Below are 18,501 nucleotides of genomic sequence, written 5' to 3' on the forward strand. Positions count from 1 at the left end.
TTTTGCTCTGCATAGTTCACTACATTTTGAAAATGTAGTGGTCGTTTCATGTACCCAGTAGGGTGAAAATTCAGTCCTAGACCTGTGCCCTCCTTCCAGACAGAAAAACAACTTCTTTTGCCCATCAGATCAATCTCCAAAATACATTAGTTTAGCAATCTCCAGATCCCTCATATTGCATAGGTATGTTAATCTGTACTCAGGTTAACATCACGATTGCTTGCTCTGAGCATGCATTGACATGTGAGAGACACACAGAAGTGTCTCTCCCATAAATCTGGCTTTATCCCATTCAGAAAATATTCCACAAGAACTGTAAGAGTAAGAATTCCTGTGGCCTTACTGACATGTTTTTGTTCTACATCAGTGCTTCTCAAAAGGTGGGATGCAACCTGCCTAGTAGGTACAGGAATGTTTAAAGTGGGTTGCAAAGCACTGGAAAAAGCCATTTTATTCACCAGTAGGTTAGTCCTAAGATAGTGGCATGAGATAAGGCTAGACTTACTGGCCATGAACATTTGTACTTGTAAAAAAACCTGTCAGCCACTGTCAGAAATTTGCTTTCCTTAGGATAGGGAGTAATTTTTACACTTACTGTCTGTAATTAAAACCAGTTCCTGCCTCCTTACCTTGAAGAACCAACTTCAGTCTTACAAAACACAGACAAATCAAATAAGTCACAAAAAGTCTGAGGAACACCTTTCTAATTAATACAACAATTCAGAAGGGGTGGAGAGAATCCCTCTTAGAAAAAGAAAGAATTCAAGTGGCTGAACATAAAGCAGCAGAGTTAAGGTGCAAAATATCCAAATGTCTTGTACATATTTTACAAAAGCCAGAGTCAGAAGTCTTAGCATCTAAGATGTTCATACACACTAAAACTATGCTCACTAATGGATGATAAAATTCTATTAATCTCATGCATTGAAATTCTATTAATTTCAACTCATTTCATTAGTAATTTAACTGCTAGAAAGTATTTGTAAGGTTCAAAAGATGGCTCGGATGTTTTCAGATTCTGCACTGCTACTATTAAAATTAAAGCAAAAGAAATATTCTCTCTCCACACACACTAAAAATTATTTATATCCTTTATAGAGCCTAAAAATGCAATGACAGATCCCTGTAAAGTTTTACATTATCATAGGTGCATTTCTGAATCTTGATAATAGACGTTTTTACCAACTTGATACACCTTCTGGAACTTAGGTTTCAAAATTGAATTGACAAATCAAGCACTTATACATACACAGAAACCACACAAAAAGCTCTTACATCTTTGCTTGAAGGATGATAATGCCTGTATAAACTCAAGGTCTTGTAAAAATCCTAAACATACTGTAATTACAACTGTGAACACACATGCAAGAGTCTATGTAACAGCAGGACAAATTCCCCACACTCCCAGTGAATAACTGGCTGTATAGTTGCCTTGTTGATAGCGCCGTTGAAATTGAATCTAAGCACATAATACTCCAATATACACAACAAAAATGTATTTCAGTAAACAACGAAGTATGGTACTATTTCTAAACAAAATATGTTGGTACACGTTTTGTTTAGAAATAGTACAAGTTTTCATAACTATGCGTAGAATAGTTTAAAATGAGATAGTTAATTTTAATGCAGATGAATCTAAGCAAAGCAGCATACCTAATGACATACTAAAAATTACTCTTGCCTTCAAGTCTTGAAAAGCTTTCTGTTCTACACTTGTAATTAACTCAGATTCCACTGGGCTCATATAACAATCACTGTATTCCAGACAAACAGGCCAAGAGTGCACTTTCTTAAATTTAAGCTATGTTATCTAAACTGGTGGTTGAACATACACGCGAACTGCCATAAAATGAGGTATTACTATGTATCACAGAATATGACAGAAACAAAAAAGTATTTTCCCAAACAAGCTGCAATAAAAAAAAACATTGAAAACTGCAATTCAGTTTGTTAAGAAATTATCTTTTACACTACAGTACCTACCAGTTGAGAACTCTGATTTGACTGTACCACCTTAACCTGAGGAGGCTGCACTGTATTTGATACAGAGACTGTGCAAATGTTGTTTGGTTGCCTTATTCCTATTGTCTGTGTTGTGACAACAGAGGAAATGCTTCCAGAGGCAGACTGAGGTATAACTTGTGATAGCTTGGTTTGTTGAAGTGACTGCTGAGACGGCTGTCCTTGCAAAACTGAATGTTGACTATTCAGTAAAGATTGTCTCAGTGCAGGTAGACTTTTCTAAAAACAGAAGAAAGTTTATGAAATATCAAATTTAGCATGTTGACAAAAAGTATTTTGAAATTTGATGTAAACAGAGTTAAAAGAATGTAGCTTGCTTTCCAATTTTACTATCTGCCTATTCATCAAAAAGTATTAAGATTGAACATATTTTTAAGAGGGAATGTTCAGTTTACATTTTTAATAAGCTTTCAGTTTGGATTTAGCAACCCTGTAGATTTTGATGATAGCAGTAAAATGTAACACTCTCCTCCTCCAGACTATCTATAACTTGTAGCTTAGGTCTTTGGAAGGGCAAAAAATGGAAAAGGCATAATCATAAGAACAACTCTCTTCCCATTGCATTCTAGAAGTAGTCAGCTGCACCAATTTACTTCTCCTGACATGCCTCCAGTACCTAGAACCAGATGATTTAACTGTTGATGCCCTACAGCAATAGCTGTTTACTGTATTATTAGTGATCTAATGTATTCTGACTGGATTAGAAAAGTTGTATGCTATTGTATCCTTCATGTTCAGACCAGTTCAATCAAAAAAGGCCATACTATACCTTCACAAATTTTTTACTTAAGTGGCAGTAATGTTCTTTTGAAGTGCTCCCCCCAGGCAGTTATAGAATGCAACGATGTTTAGCCCAAGCTACAGTCCTCTCTAAATTTCTAATATTTATTTAAAAACTTAATGCCTGTTGCCAAGAAAGTACTTCAAAGAAAGGAAACAAGTTAAAACTTATCATGATGCTAGAAGTGACTGCAGTGTAAGAACAGGAAAAGGCACAAATAAGGGTTAATAATAACTTGAAAAAACAAGTAGAGGGAGAGAGTTCTGAAGAAAAGTTAAAGGGAGAGAAGAAAGAGAGGAAATCTGCCCTAAACTGAGAAGTTTTGGACTAGAAGACAAATGCTTTTAAAAATTATAGTTGTGGTTTTGTTGGGGCATAATTAAACAGGCTTTGTATGTTTGTATATAATCTTGCATATGGAAGCTATTGTAGCTAACATACAAGAACCAATTAAAAGTTAAATTTACCTGCACGTATACTACCATAGGACCCAACAGTAAATCCATTTGGTATCACATTAGAACTTCTAGTATAGAGAGTTCCAGATTACAAGCAGGATTCAGCTAATCAATTATTTCAACAGCATTATCCAGTTTAGCTTTTCATAATCACTGTTACACATGCATTGAAAGTTATCAATGACTCACATACAGATTGCAAAAACAATCTGGAAAAAGCTTATAAAATTAGTGGAAGCATTCTGTAGAAATAACTTGTGACTCTTCCAAATGTAAATGCAGTAATTCTTCACAAAAAATTACCTACTACCACAGAAAAGTATATGCATTATAACGGTAAAGGTTCACTACAGAATAGACAATGGGATGATTTCCGAACTAGGGAGTAACTGCTTTTTTATATAAATCTAATTACTACAGTGTTCTAGATTAGGGCTACTCAAGCAGCAAACTACAGATTATTTTTTTCTTAAACCTAAACCAAGGCCCCAAACACACAAGGTCTCCCTCCTGCAGGAAATTCCTATTTCTTACCATCTCTCAACCTGTCAGGGCACAGTCAGCTGCAGCACACAGCCACAGCTCTCAACCATGACAGCAGTAAGGAGCACCTGGCTGGCCTGACAGAGATGGAGCCTGCACATGACTTCCAGCCAAGAAGATTTCATCAGAAATTGTCAGCACTAAGTAAAAATTGAGTAGTCCTGCTCTAGACAGGCAAATCTAATTCCATTTAAAAAGTATATTCTAAAGCTTAATGTACTGACATTTGCACTGAAATGAATTCATCCAAACTATATTCACATTACCTTAAGGAAAGGTACAAGATATGGCTGAGGAGACGATTTGAGTTCTGATTGAAGGCGGCCTGTAAATTCTTCTGGATCAATCTTTGCATCCTTCAGGGGGAAGGAAAAAGAAAAAAAAAGCATCAACAACTCAGTTCAGTAGTTGGTTTTTTTTTTTCCAGATTTTTTATATATATGTGTGTGTGTGTGTGTATATATATATATATATATAAAAAACTAAATAAGCTACCATATCAAGAAGAACTTTCAAAGCAGAACTTTTCTCAAGTCCTATATCTGCAAAATTCTTCTGTCAAGAGCTAATTTATATATGTAACATACCACTCAGAATTCAGGAACTTCCCTTTGGGATGCACAATTTAAGACACAAGATCCCACAAACACTCAAGTCTTTTTTTAGGATTCCATTCTCTTGTTAACATTTACATAGTGGTTTATTTTTTAAAAGATTATTAAAAACCCAGGTTGTTGAAGTAACCTCACAAAACACTATAAAATTTGTCAGCCCTTGTAATAAGAAAATTTATTTACTTGATTCCAAAACCAATTTTTAAGGTTCAGTTCAACTTACTAGAATATGTGTATGCATATATTTAAAACTATATTTGTGAAGCATATGTATATATTTTAAAAGTGTACATATAAGTATATATAAATTTTTCACCTATATAAATGTGTATCTGCATATATCTGTATATACTCAAATATATGAAATACATGAAATATGTATCCAGTAGTTTATTTAGTAGTTAATACAGGAGAACTCTATAACTCAGGTGTATTTTATAATGCTTCTAACTTATCATTAGTTAAAATCTCAGGCTGTAATAAAAACATTCATTAGCTTTGCTGGACTGATACAGAACAAGAAAACCAAATCAACCTTCAATAAACATATTTATTATATATGTGACTCATTACTTTGTTTAAAATATTATAAGTAGTTACCTTTACTTAGTTAATCTTTCTTAGTTTTCAAAAGTTAAAACTAGCTTTTACTGGAACCACTGAATATGATTGCTCAGTGGTTCATACTTGAAAAGAATCTTAGGCTTGTCTAAAATACACAGGTTTCTCTGTTAATGAATTCAAAGAAATATATATGAACTACTTTTAAATCCCAGTTCTTCATAGACTATATTTAATTTCTTTTAAGAGGCTTGACCATTTATCCAGCTCGAAAGTAACATCTGTCTGCAACTCATTTATATAATTCACTGAAACATCTGTTGCACTGGAGACTTTTTCCAAGCCCAAGGACTCTGTCTAGCTGAAACACATCTTTCCCTCTTGAAATCCGCTTGGAGTTAAGGCTCTATGGAGGGGCATATCTGCAGAACTGCTCTGACTTGGCAGCTTAGCAAAATACTTTTTCTTTAGTCCTAGAAATTCTAAACCACGTTGTGGAGGCATGTATCTAAATTCATTCTGTGATTAAAACATTTCACAGCTTCCTACTGTTTCAGAAAAAAACAAGGTTTGGAGGAAGTGAAACTTAACAATTCCTCAAGGAAAAATCCCATATTTTACTCTATTTTTCTAAATAAACGACCAAATTATACTCCATCAAAACAAGAATGTTTTTGATGAATGCATACTAAATACTGTCATATTTCCCTTTTTGAAAACTAAGAGAAAGCCTACCTTTAACAGATTTTTGAAGATATGTAACATGCAGAATATTTGCATTTTGATGCAGCCCAACTCCTTTCACTTTCATTACAGAAAAAAAAAATATTGTTAAACTCAAAGCAATAATTTTCAGCATAAGTAAACAACAAGCTTAATAGACAAAATGAACGATAACTAAATATTTACCAACAAATCTTGAACCAGAGCTTTCACATTACGGGACGTTTCTGGAGATGGTGAATTATGAGAAGCAAGTTTTATAAGGGTAGCTAAAAAGTTTTTGCATTTTTTCACATTCTCTTGCATTTCCTGAAAAAAACAAAGAAAACAAATATCAGATCCATGCTATTTTACAATCAGAATCAATGCATGCTCTGATCACTATAAATAGGGAAAATTACAACATTGTTCTAATTCAGGCAGGACACATTTGAAAAGTTTCTGCAGCCATTTTACAACTGCTGCTAGTTACCTGATACCTTCTTCACTTCTTTATGTAACTGAACATCATACCTCACGAACACTAACATCAAAAAAAAAAAATCAATGAAAGAAATATATTTAATATTTTATACTGTTTTGATAAAAAGAACCTTAAATATGAGAAGACAACGATTTGTTGGAGGTGCATTCTCTTGTGAGATGCCAAATACCCAATATACAATGTTTCCCAAGATATCTTAATTTGTTAAATTATGGATTCAGTATATTTTTCTACAAAGCAGCTACAGCAGTAAAATCAAATTAGAAATAGTCTTCAAACATCATCATATCTAATATTTTCTTCATCAGTAGGAAAACAGATGCTTTAATTTTTTCAAGCCATTATTTTTAGATGGAATAATTACTCCAAGAAACAGAAATTTTACACTTGAGTGTAACCACAGTTTTGAGGCCCAGCATCATGAAAATAAGAAGTCCACAGACTGAAGGCCTGATTGTTCTGCCTACAGGAACAGAATAATTGTTTCACTACTGACACATACATGGCAGGATGTGGAAGTGTTCTTCCTCCTTCTCAAAATGTGTATCCCATTTAGTTGAGATGAGGGAAAGGGTTTCTTGTTTGCAAAGCATTAGTTCCATCACGGAAAGTGTGCTTGCATGAAGAAAAAGTTCCTTCAGCTTCTGAACAGACCTGAGAAGTTCATAAAGTACTAAGAAAACTAAGTATCTAGTATTTTAAAACTTACCTGTGATACAACTGTAGTTCCAGGTACAGGAGAGCTTGGTATGACCTGGGGCTGTGCTGGTACTTGTGCTGTTGTATGAGGTGGAAGCGGCAGCCGGGGCTGACCCTGGTTTTGTGCTGAAGCTTGAGTTTGTCCACCAGTAATTACTGCAGGTTGTTGAGAAGCTGATGTTCCAGTTGCTACTGTTGTCTTGAATAAATTTTGAGCACTTGTCATAGCTACTGATACCTATTAATATTTCACATTGAAAAAGAAAGGTAACTATCTTCCTTTAATTCTTTTACTCAACCTGAAAAGAAAAACTTGTTTCCTTTCAAATATACCCTTACTGACAAAATAAAACCATTTTTACTTATTATAACCCTAATTTTGTCATCCTTTACTGAACAGTGAAAGTCCTCATTTAAATTTCTTTTTACTACCAAAATAAATGTACCACTAAAAACTGAGTAGCTATTATTGCCTTTAAGATCACCATGATGATGTGACTTCTGTAACTCAACTTTCTGTAAATTTGGCCCTTAATACAGAAAAGTCAGTTCCCCCTGATTTGTGGTCATGTCATCAGGTTTACAATTATCTATACCTCAGTTACAGTGACAGTTCAGATCCAGATGACACAAATGCACTAACACAGCTTCCCAACCTAATCTGTGCCTAGAAGCAGCATATATGCAGTGTACAGCCCTAGCAAATAAAACTTCCTGGACCTAGCTGTGGCACACACAAAGACCGTGCTGCACACTCCTCAGCCTCAGAAGGCTGGAAAGCTTATCAGGCTGCACAGAGCACCACATGCACACACACCGCCCCTTCCAGTTCAGCTCTCACACTTTAGCTGACCTAGTATGCCGCTCTTCCAAGTGCCAAAAAGTCTCACACACACACACCACACGGGACTGCAGAAGCTAGAGAGCTCAGCCCCACAGCATAACAGGCTGAGTGGGAGCTACCAGGACCTTCAAATCCAGCATGACTGCAGAGCATTGCCCTGTCTCGGGCACAGATGCAGTACAAGCTAACCCAGGCACCTGCACTGCGACGCCACAGGTGATGCCCTGGATCTGGCGGCACTGGGGACCACACAGCACATACCACAGCTCTCAACACAGGACAAATATAGTGCAGCATGTCCACCACTGAAACAGTATTTATAAATCCAGCTGATATAAGTTTGTTTGTTTGTTTGTTTTTTAAAAAAAAAAGCTTAACTACCCCCAAATTGTTTATCATCTAGAAACAGTAGAAAATAAGATCTAGGCTATCACTCAGCACCTGCATAACACAGTCTGACTATACATTCATTATTAATTTCTGGGATTACATTTGCGATAAAGCACACATACGAACATTAAAATTCACTTTTGAAAGAACATATAATTACAAACATCCTTTTCTTCACCCATCTTTTGCTTTTTATATTCTCACCACTTACTGTGGTATGTGAAAGAACAGAGCCTCCTGGCAGTGTCGCAGCAGGTGTAGCACTGACGGAGGTACCAGTCGATTGAACAACTTTGGCTTGCACTGGAAGTCCTAGGCGGACAGTAGATGTGGCTACAGAAGTTGGTTGCTAATAAAGGAAAAACAAGCATTTTTTTTTTTTCCTCCTTAGTAACTTGATTTCTGAGGCTTTTTAATAATGGTGATTACATGAATAATCATTATTAATGCTGCAAAAGAATCAAATCCAATAATATGTTCTTAAATATTCACAAATAATGTAAAAACGAGCTTTTTTATGTTCAATTATATGTTTGTTATATTCCTCCTAAAAGCTATTTCTCATATAGCTATGTGGAAAAGATTAGAAAAAACAGAATGTAACTTGCAAAACACTGATGTCACCTCAACGTATTAGTTCAGTTGTGGTATCTACCTGTCAGTATTCATCAATATTTGAGTTTATAACTGGCAGTAACACATGTTGGTCCTTTTCATATTTACTGGCCTGTTCTAGTGCTTATCCTTGAAGAAAATTAATATGGAGAGAAAATTCAGAAAGCAGAAAAATATTTTCAAAATTATTTCATGTTAAATTTAAATTATATAGAAACTTTAAATTATATTTAGATTTAAATTATATAGAAACTAACTGGCACAGAAATGAAGTCTAAGTGTTTGGAGACTGTCAGAGAACTCACAGTCTGTAACTAGACAGCAACTGGAATTTTAAGTACAGACAAAGGAAAATGACTGGCTTACAGCTTTTCAGGCAGTAGCATACTCTACAACTCAGTAAATTTGTCTCATGCAGCAAACATATGAACTGGTTTTGTAATTTCCTTTAATTGGGAGATCGAAATCACTTACCATCATATAAAGGGACAAGATTTAAGAATAAAAAAATGTCTCCAGGAAAGTTGTTATTTAACTCTATAGCGATGTAAATACCATTATGGAAGAAATACATCAGACAATATGGTAATTATGACAAAAAGAGAACCACTCATTATTAAAAACAGAGGTCTCACTGGTCTCTTATAACTTGCATTTATTAAAATTTGCATCCAAACACATACTTAGAAAAGACAAATTTTCTAAGCAGCTGGAGTAATAAATCATGGACAATATTCTTTTAGCACAAGATAAAACTTACTTTCCTTGATTTACATTTTAAATTATATGTCTTTATAATTAATATTTTTATAAAGAACATATTTTTTTATATTCTTACATTATTAAGCCTACATAAAATACTTCTTCAAAGAATATCCAGTATACTTAAGAGAACTCCAAAAGGAACAGAGGCCCAGGCAGGCATTCAAAGCCCCAAGCATTCCTTACCAATCAGTCTAGCAACATAATCTACTGGATATCAATCTTCTGTACTTGGTGAAAAAAAAGGGGGGGAAAAAAAAAATAAATCTACCCAACATCTGAACAAAACATTTTTTTTGTTTGGATAGCTTTCAAGATTTTTAAAATCTTGACTAGGGATGTCTTCCACACTGAGACAGCCTGAAGGCAATAAACAGTATCATCATGAATAGGTAGAATTGTCTGGATTTTTGGAAGAAGAATCCTATAAGCTTTTTCAGTTTTTAAATACCATACCTCTTTTCTCCATTGTAAAGATCACTTGCTTTGAGTTTCTTAAAATACTGGTTGACTGAAATTGTATTTACCCGAAAAATCCTTACATTTAAAAACATAAATACTATCTATCTTGTTCATTTGCTTATAATCAATGTTTCCAACCTAAAAAATACAGCAGGCCTGTGATACCTGCCCCCTTCTTGTCAGTAAGAGCTTCCAGAGGTGAGGATTTACAAAGCAGATAATCAGGCAAACTTCTGGCAGCTACTCAGTTCCAAGAAAGAGGAATGTGAATACATAGCTCAGGCTGCTAGCAAGAGAATTTTTCTCAGCTAATAAATGCCCACGATTCATCATAGCAACGTACTTGAAACCAAAACTGCATATAATTCAAATATCAAATTTCAGTATTGTAACAGTGTACTATCCAACTACGAATGTATTCCACTGTGCCAGACCACAGGAGCAAACTCTGCAACATGAAGACTAAATTCACCCTTGGTTTTAAAAATCAATAGTGACAAAAGCCTTTGATACAAAATGGCTGTAAAATCTATTAATGTGTTGGATATGAAGAAAAAGCCTTACTACCAAAGAACTGCAAAGAAAGTAACACAACAGTTTACGAATGTGGTTCCAAAACTCAGAAATGTTAGAAAGGTAAGTACGAAATGAGTAGATGAGAAACATAACAAGGAACTAACCTAGACATATTCTTAAGTATCATGGAAATGATCTTCAAATGACAGCTACAAGTTGCCAAAAGACACTATAAGGACTCCCAACACAAATGCTTCAAAAAGACCTGGTAAAAACTATTTAGAAACAAATAGCTATGTTTTCTATGAAAAGAAAGTTGTAAACAGATCTCATGAGAAATCCATCAAAAAGAAAACAAAAGTTACCAACATTATATAAAAAATGATAATCTCATGTGTCAAGCTCCTACTGGAACAATCTAAGAGAATTCATGATGGTCTTTAAAGAAAAACTGATAAGGTTTGGTACGATGCTGTTAAATTCCAAAATTACCAAGAGAGGCTTAGAAAGGAACATATTTTCAAATGTAACTATTATTTTTCCTAAGACATCACATATTTTTACATTTCCAAAATACATGAAAGTGATGTTTAAGAGGCTTTCTCCCTGTACTCAGACATTAACAGGCAGGAAACTAGAACATGAATGAATACTGTATGTAATCCACCACCAGTCTCTATGGGGACACTTGAGGATGCTTAAGATAGCCTTTTGTATACAGACTTGCACTGGCTCTGTCCACACAGAGAAATTAGAAATTGTAAGCGGAGCATAGCACAGCACTACTACGGAAATAAGGATTTCAAAATGGATCTGGCTCATGTCTGGCCAGCTTGGAGGGGGGATGTCCCAAGGTTCATTCTGCCTTCACAAGTCACGCAGATAATGCAAGTGACTCCGGTTTCAGGGTACTACAAGTCACTTCCACAAAGGCACATTAGAAGAAGTCCGTGTGGAATTACTCTGTGTCCTGTAAATTCACTCCCTAAATAACTACATCTTCACCTTCCTATGGAGACCTTCTCCCCAAAGCTCTGGACGCATGAATATAGAGGCAAAGATCAAGGCATGAACAGGAAAGAAGCACATTGTACCTGCTGTGCACAAACAAGCTACCTCTATATTTGAAGGAATATACAAGGCTGCATTTGAAAAAGCAGGCCACTTGAATATAGAGAAAATACGCCAAAATATCCAGGGATTATCTGTCACTGCCAAAACAGAACTACACCAATTTTACGGATTGTATTGTGTATTCACAGCTTTATAAAATCAAGGCAATTTAAACTGCCACAGGTCAGTACACTGATGTATGTAAATCCTTGGAAATAGGTTTGTGGTATACTTGTATCTTGTATTATAGTACCACCTACTGATGAACGCTCAGGGTACCAGCAACACAGTCTGCACTACAAAGCAAGAGAGCTTACTTTTGATGATTATATTGCATATATTTTTCATGATCAGTCCTTTCAATAAACATGGACGCTATCAACCACAAAAGGAAAATACACCAAGAGCTTTTGAACAAGCATTAATACAAAAGCAGTGGCAATCTTATCATGATACACATCATGACACCTCTTTATGTGTCTTCCAATACATGGCTGCACTAGGTATAATGAAAAACTCAATTTTAGCAGAATATGACCTTTAAGTTTAGATTTAAATTTGCAAATTCCAAAATATAACTATTTTATTCATTAATCCAGAAGACTTCTTACAGACCAAACAAGCCACGCTAAAATGCCCTGGTGCCTCAAACAATAGAAGACAGTGTTTAACAGAGAGAAAACTAAAGTGGGATTGCATACACTGGCAGAAGCATAGGCTAAATGTCAAATCTGGTACCCCATTTGTATTGGGTTTGCGTGGCAAGGTTTTGGTAGTGGCAGGGCTACAGGGGTGGAGCTTCTGTGAGAAGCTGCTAGAAGCTTCCCCCATGTCTGGCAGAGCCAATGCCAGTCATCTCCAAGACTGACCCACTGCTGGCCAAGGCTGAGCCTATCAGTGATGGTGGTAGCACCTCTGGGATAACATATTTAAGAAGCGGGGAAAAAAACCTGCACAACAGCAACTGCAGCAGAGAAGAGAGAGGATGTGAGAGAAACAACTCTGCAGGCACCATGGTCAGTGAAGGAGGGGAAGGAGGCGCTCCAGATGCTGGAGCAGAGATTCCCCTGCAGGCCGTGGTGCAGCCCATGGTGAGGCAGCTGTGCCCTGCACCCGGGGAGGCCCATGGGGGAGCAGAGACCCACCTGCAGCCCGGGGAGGACCCCACGCCAGAGCAGGGGGATGTGCCTGACAGAGGCTGTGACCCCGTGGGGAGCCCACGCTGGAGCAGGCTCCTGGCAGGACCTGTGGCCCATGGAGGGAGGAGCCCAGTGGAGCAGGACTGCTGGCAGCACTGTGACCCCGTGGGGGACCCACGCCGGAGCAGTCTGTGCCTGAAGGATGGCACCCCGTGGGAGGGACCCACGCTGGAGCAGCTCATGAAGAACTGAAGCCCGTGGGAAGGACTCGTGTTGGAGAAGTTTGTGGAGGGCTGTCTCCTGTGGGAGGGACCCACGCTGGAGCTGGGGAAGAGTGTGAGGAGTCCTCCCATTGAAGAAAAAGGAGCAGAAGAAACAACAGGTGATGAACTGACTGCAACCCCCAACCCCTGTCCCCCTGCACCACTGGAGGGGAGGAGGCAGAGAAATTAGGAATAAAGTTCAGCCTGGGAGGAAGGGAGGGGTGGGGGGGAAAGGGCTCTTAAGATTTTATTTCTCATTATCCTACTCTGATTTGAATGGAAATAAATGAAGCTAACTTCCCCAACTCAAGTCTGTTTTGCCCGTGATGGTAACTGGTGAGTGGTCTCTCCCTGTCCTTATCTTGACCCACAAGCCTTTTATTACATTTTCCCTCCCCTGCCCAGTTGAGGAGAGGGAGTGATAGAGCAGCTTTGGTGGGCACCTGGTGTCCAGTCAGGGTCAACCCACCACATCATTTTAGAGTAACTAATTTATACAACCTTATAGGCATGGCTGGTACTAAGGTATCATAACACTCCCCATTACCAAACTCTGTTTTCCAATACTTAAGATACTGTCAAACTTCTGAAGAGTTCATGGAGAAACTTCATATGCTTATTGACTGCCTCTCCATTCTTTTGGTTACGGTTCGTCTGGAATATACACTTAAACATCAGATCCAGATCAATTTGTACACCGGAGATTTGTTTTTTTTCACTCTTGTAAAAATACAGCTAAATTGAGCCAAAGTACTAACCCTTTAAAAACCTGACATTTGCACACAACTGCAGAAAATGACTGGAGACAGAAACCCTAACAAGTCAGCCAACACAGGCAGAACCTTCATTGCCACCATGGTTCTGGGACACCACAGCATCACTGCAGTCAAGCATCAGAACCCAAAGCAGGGAGACACTGCCCTGTTCCTTGTATTCATGATGTCCCTTCTGGGTTCACAAACTAGAACAACAGGGGAGGAAGACACAGGACCGAGAGCAGTTAGACAAGACAGGTAGAAGAGCTTGGGGCTACCAAAAAAATCCTTCAGAAACCAGGGGTTTTAAGTCCAAAACTCCTACCTCTGAAGTCTCAGCATCCTGTTGGTGTAATCAAATACCTATACAATCCATCATCAAAGTACTTTCTCATTCTCTGGTGAAATGGCTGGTCCATCTATAACCACTAGGATTCATCCAAAGTATCTGGTAGATAAAAAGCAGTTGAATTTTGGCACTACTACTGGATTCTACCCCTGCCTCAATTGCTCAGCATTTGTGCTGCATGAAAATATAATCTATTGTAATCAATATCCTTATGGAATGTATTTATGAGTGCCCAATGTGAAAAGCAGGGTTTGTGACAGGAGTGGTCATGGCTGCAACTGAAGACAATGAAGTCAAACTAAACACAAACAATTAACCAGTATTTTTAATTTAAATTTAAAATAGAGACAATTAGGCTCTGTTTTCTACTTAAAAAAAGAGGCTAATAATCCCCTTAACTGCATTGTTGAGGAAGTTGTTATACGGATAAGCGTCACAAAAAACCTACTTGGTTATTAATTCCCACTTCAGAGGGGGGCTTAGATAGTATGCAGCAAACAAGCCTTAAGCAACCCACTGAACAGGGGAGAAAAAATATTACATAATTCTTAATTAATTACAACTGCCCAGACTACACACTCTAGAAATTAAAAACAACAGTAGTATGTGGTCATGCAGCATAATGTGTATGCACGTGGGAGCCACTATTACATCGCTCAGGAACCTTCTTTATAGCACTTGCTAATCTTTGCATGTTTAATTTTACAGCCTTACAAACATTTGAGTGCCTCCTAAGAAGTTTTAAAAAATATGTTAATGCTTTGAAACTGTAAACAGTAGAATTTATAGTGAGAACTTACTATCTGCTTATACAGAAAAGGCTGACTCACCATGAAGGAAAGGAAGGAAAATGGCTTTGTGGTTAAAGCACAATTGAAACCACACATATTTACTTTCTCTGACCTTCCAACCTACCTGCCCTGCTAACACAGATGTCTTCTCCAGAATATTGCAAAAGTAGCTCAAAAACTGTCTGTGCAAAAGAAATAGTATAGAATACCTTGTTTGATATTAATGATAATGTACATCAGGTGCACAAAAATTTATCAATTCACTTAAAATTTCTGCAAAAACTGAAACAAGCATTTGTCAGAAAAGCAGAAAGGTATGAAAAACAGTAAAAAAATAGATCAATAAATGAGAAAAAATTATCAAAATGCTACATAAAAATACAAACACTGCTGAAAACACGGGCATTGCATATTATCAGAACTATCTCAGATTTGAAAGGTTCTGCTTTAGCAGAACAGCAGCTTGTGAAACGTCAGCCAGGTTTAGAACTGCTCTCAACATCACATGTGATGGCAAAGACTAAGCTGCTATTGCCTGAGCAATAAACCATTGTAACTAATTTGCTAAGTTAAGCAAGGCGGGTACTGTAATAAAACTATTGTAACTGATTTGCTATGTTGGGCAAGGGGGTAGGTACACTTGAACGTTCTGTAAATGTTAAACAATTAAATGTAAAGCGTGCCATTCGGATTGGAACAACGTAACCCTGTCTCAGAAACCCCACCTAGAGCTGACATGGAACTGCTGTTGAAGAAAAGCCCGCCAAAAGGACGGGATCACGCGGCTTTTAAAAGATCCAGTAGGAGAAAAGCGCGCCAGGAGACCAAGGCTTCGAGACTTTCAAAAGACCCAGTAGGAGGAGGACACGCACCCCAGCAATTCGAATGACCCAGTGGGAAAGAGCAGGACAACTCTCTGACGGGAGGAGATTGGTTAAAGACGATGGCACAAGAGGATAAAAACCGCTGCTTTTTGGAACTCGGCGTGCGTGTGGCAGAGCTGCGGCTCTCCATGCACCCAGCGCTGCTTTGCCTATTGCTTCCCACCCTAAATCGATTGAACCCAAATAAATATATCTATATATTTTTATAAAAATTGGCTTTGTCTGATTATAACACCTGCATTGAGCATATTTTACAGCAAAAATACAGCCACTTCCAGAGCAGGTGATTCAGCACTTTTCACAAGTTCAAAAGACTTTTTTTTTTTTTCTCATTTTAAAAAAGGATGGTAAAGTGAAACTTAAAGTGAATACCAAAACACAGAAAACACATCAGTAAAGTTTATATCGTGAACTTGAAAATATGAAGAGCAGAGGTTAGAAAAATGCCTACATTGGTGCAGATTGAACTATTTATGCAATGAAAACAAAACTCAAGTACTTGGTAATCATATTTGTAGCAGAAGAATTGTTAAGTAACCTACTTATGTGTCTAAATATTTGGACTAAACCATCCAACTTTACACACAACTTTACATTACCTTTTATGATCCCTAAAAAATACAAAGTCATTTAACACATTTTGGATCAAACTTGAAATAAAAACATTAGTCAACATTAAGACCAAATCCATTTTCAGCAAAAGTCTCGTGAAAATTCCAATATATACTATTTCACCTGATTTGTAATTCTGATAACAGATAGTCCATGATAAAATATTATTCCTGTATGATACTCACTTTATATTCTTGGTGTACAGCAGTACTTTAATTTTGTAACTAACACAAACTGATTTTAATTTAAAATAATTTAAAATAAGTAACTTCTTTTTTGCTTTTTGGTTGTAGATGTAAACACAACTGGGTATTAAGATACTGAAAACGAGCAAACAAACTCTGCATCTAAAGCATGAAAGACATGAACTGTACAAATGAAAAATGTAGATAAACAAAAGAAACACAGCAAAGAAAAACTAGATGGCAGCACCTACCTATTTTTCATAATTTCACAAGTATAAGCTTCAAAACAAGATATGCAGGCAAAAAACATCTAATGCAATCCAAATAATCGGTTTTAAAAGACTTTTGAATTTACCTATTATCTCTGAAGAATACAGTAATGCAAGCAAACCCAGGCTTATTTGACCTGCTTATAACAGAAAAGTTCTGTTCCAGATTCTTCTAACATCAACCAAAGTTCCTTCAGATTACAGCTTGTTTCCTAAAAATCCTGTACCTTAACTAAGATCGTATAGCAGACAGGCAACATTAATTTTATCTGAAAAAAAAATTTTATGAAAAATAATAAATTAATGTCAATCAAAAAATAAAAGGAAACTAAAATCACTGAATCATGTAGGTTGGAAAAGACCTTGAAGATCATCCAGTTCAACCATTAACCTAACACTGACCGTTCTCAACTCCACCAGATCCCTCAGCGCTGGGTCAACCCGACTAAAACATCCCCAGGGATGGGGACTCCACCACTGCCCTGGGCAGCCCATTCCAGCACCTGACAACCCCTTCTGCAAAGAAATACTTCCTAACATCCAGTCTAAACCTTCCCTGGCACAACTGGAGGCCATTCCCTCTTGTCCTATCGCTTGTTACTTGGTTAAAGAGGCTCATCCCCAGCTCTCTGCACCCTCCTGTCAGGGAGCTGTAGAGGGTGATGAGGTCTCCCCTCAGCCTCCTCTTCTCCAAACTAAACCCCCCCAGTTCCCTCAGCCGCTCCTCACAGGACATGTGTTCCAGACCCTTGACCAGCTTTGTAGCCCTTCTCTGGACATGTTCGAGTAACTCTACGTCCTTTTTGTAGTGAGGGGCCCAAAACTGAACACAGGAATTGAGGTGCAGCCTCACCAGTGTCGAGTACAGGGGCGAGATCCCTTCCCTGTCCCTGCTGGCCACGCTATTGCTGACACAAGCCAGGATGCCATTGGCCTTCTTGGCCCCCTGGGCACACTGCTGGCTCCTGTTCAGCTGGCTGTCAATCACCCCCCCAGGTCCCTCTCTGACTGGCAGCTCTCCAGCCACTCCTCCCCAAGCCTGTAGCGCTGCTGGGGGTTGTTGTGGCCCAAGGGCAGCCCCCGGCATTTGCCCTTATTGAAACTCATGTGGTTGGCCTCAGCCCATGGCTCCAGCCTGTCCAGATCATGAAGATAAAATTGTTCAATTGAAATGATACACAGTTAGCTCACACTAATGTTTGCTTTAAACATCCAAATCTTTTTAAAATTTCATTAAATATGTTTTTTCAAACAAGCATGTTACCACTGAAAAAGTATTCACAGCACATCAAAACTGCACTCCTTAATGCATGAAAAGATTGTATTACAATATAATAGTCATGGAAGTCTGAGTACTTCCATGTAAAACATGAGATACCGATTTTTAAAAGGCCAGACTCTCATAGCTGCACTGATAAATTTATATTCACAATATGAAAAATGTTTTGGGTTTATATATCTGAATATTTTGCAAAAGTTTTTCCCTAAAAAAACCCAAACCACATATTTAGCTATAGTTAATACCATCCATTACAATCACATAATTGGACCTAAACTGTTATATGGTACAATTTATATCTATTCATGCTTTTCTTGAATATTTTAAAGAAAGCAGAAAGACTGTAAATTTAAAGATCATTAAAATATCAAGTACATCTACAGGTACT

The 18,501-nt window shown here is 37.4% G+C and overlaps 1 protein-coding gene across 1 annotated transcript in view; it reads right to left on the bottom strand.

The window, feature by feature from the left end:
• The window catches only part of LOC141963652 (transcription initiation factor TFIID subunit 4-like), a 148,148-nt gene that overhangs the window by 119,681 nt on the left and 9,966 nt on the right, over positions 1 to 18,501 (bottom strand). The window contains exons 3-7 of the mRNA XM_074913192.1: positions 8,331 to 8,468; positions 6,896 to 7,123; positions 5,889 to 6,011; positions 4,071 to 4,160; positions 1,984 to 2,241 (exon numbers count right to left, since the gene is read on the bottom strand). Coding sequence (XP_074769293.1) covers positions 1,984 to 2,241; positions 4,071 to 4,160; positions 5,889 to 6,011; positions 6,896 to 7,123; positions 8,331 to 8,468 — 837 coding nt within the window. The remainder of the gene's footprint in view (positions 1 to 1,983; positions 2,242 to 4,070; positions 4,161 to 5,888; positions 6,012 to 6,895; positions 7,124 to 8,330; positions 8,469 to 18,501) is intronic.

This window comes from Athene noctua, chromosome 9 (assembly GCF_965140245.1).
Source record: "Athene noctua chromosome 9, bAthNoc1.hap1.1, whole genome shotgun sequence".
Lineage (NCBI taxonomy): Eukaryota > Metazoa > Chordata > Aves > Strigiformes > Strigidae > Athene > Athene noctua.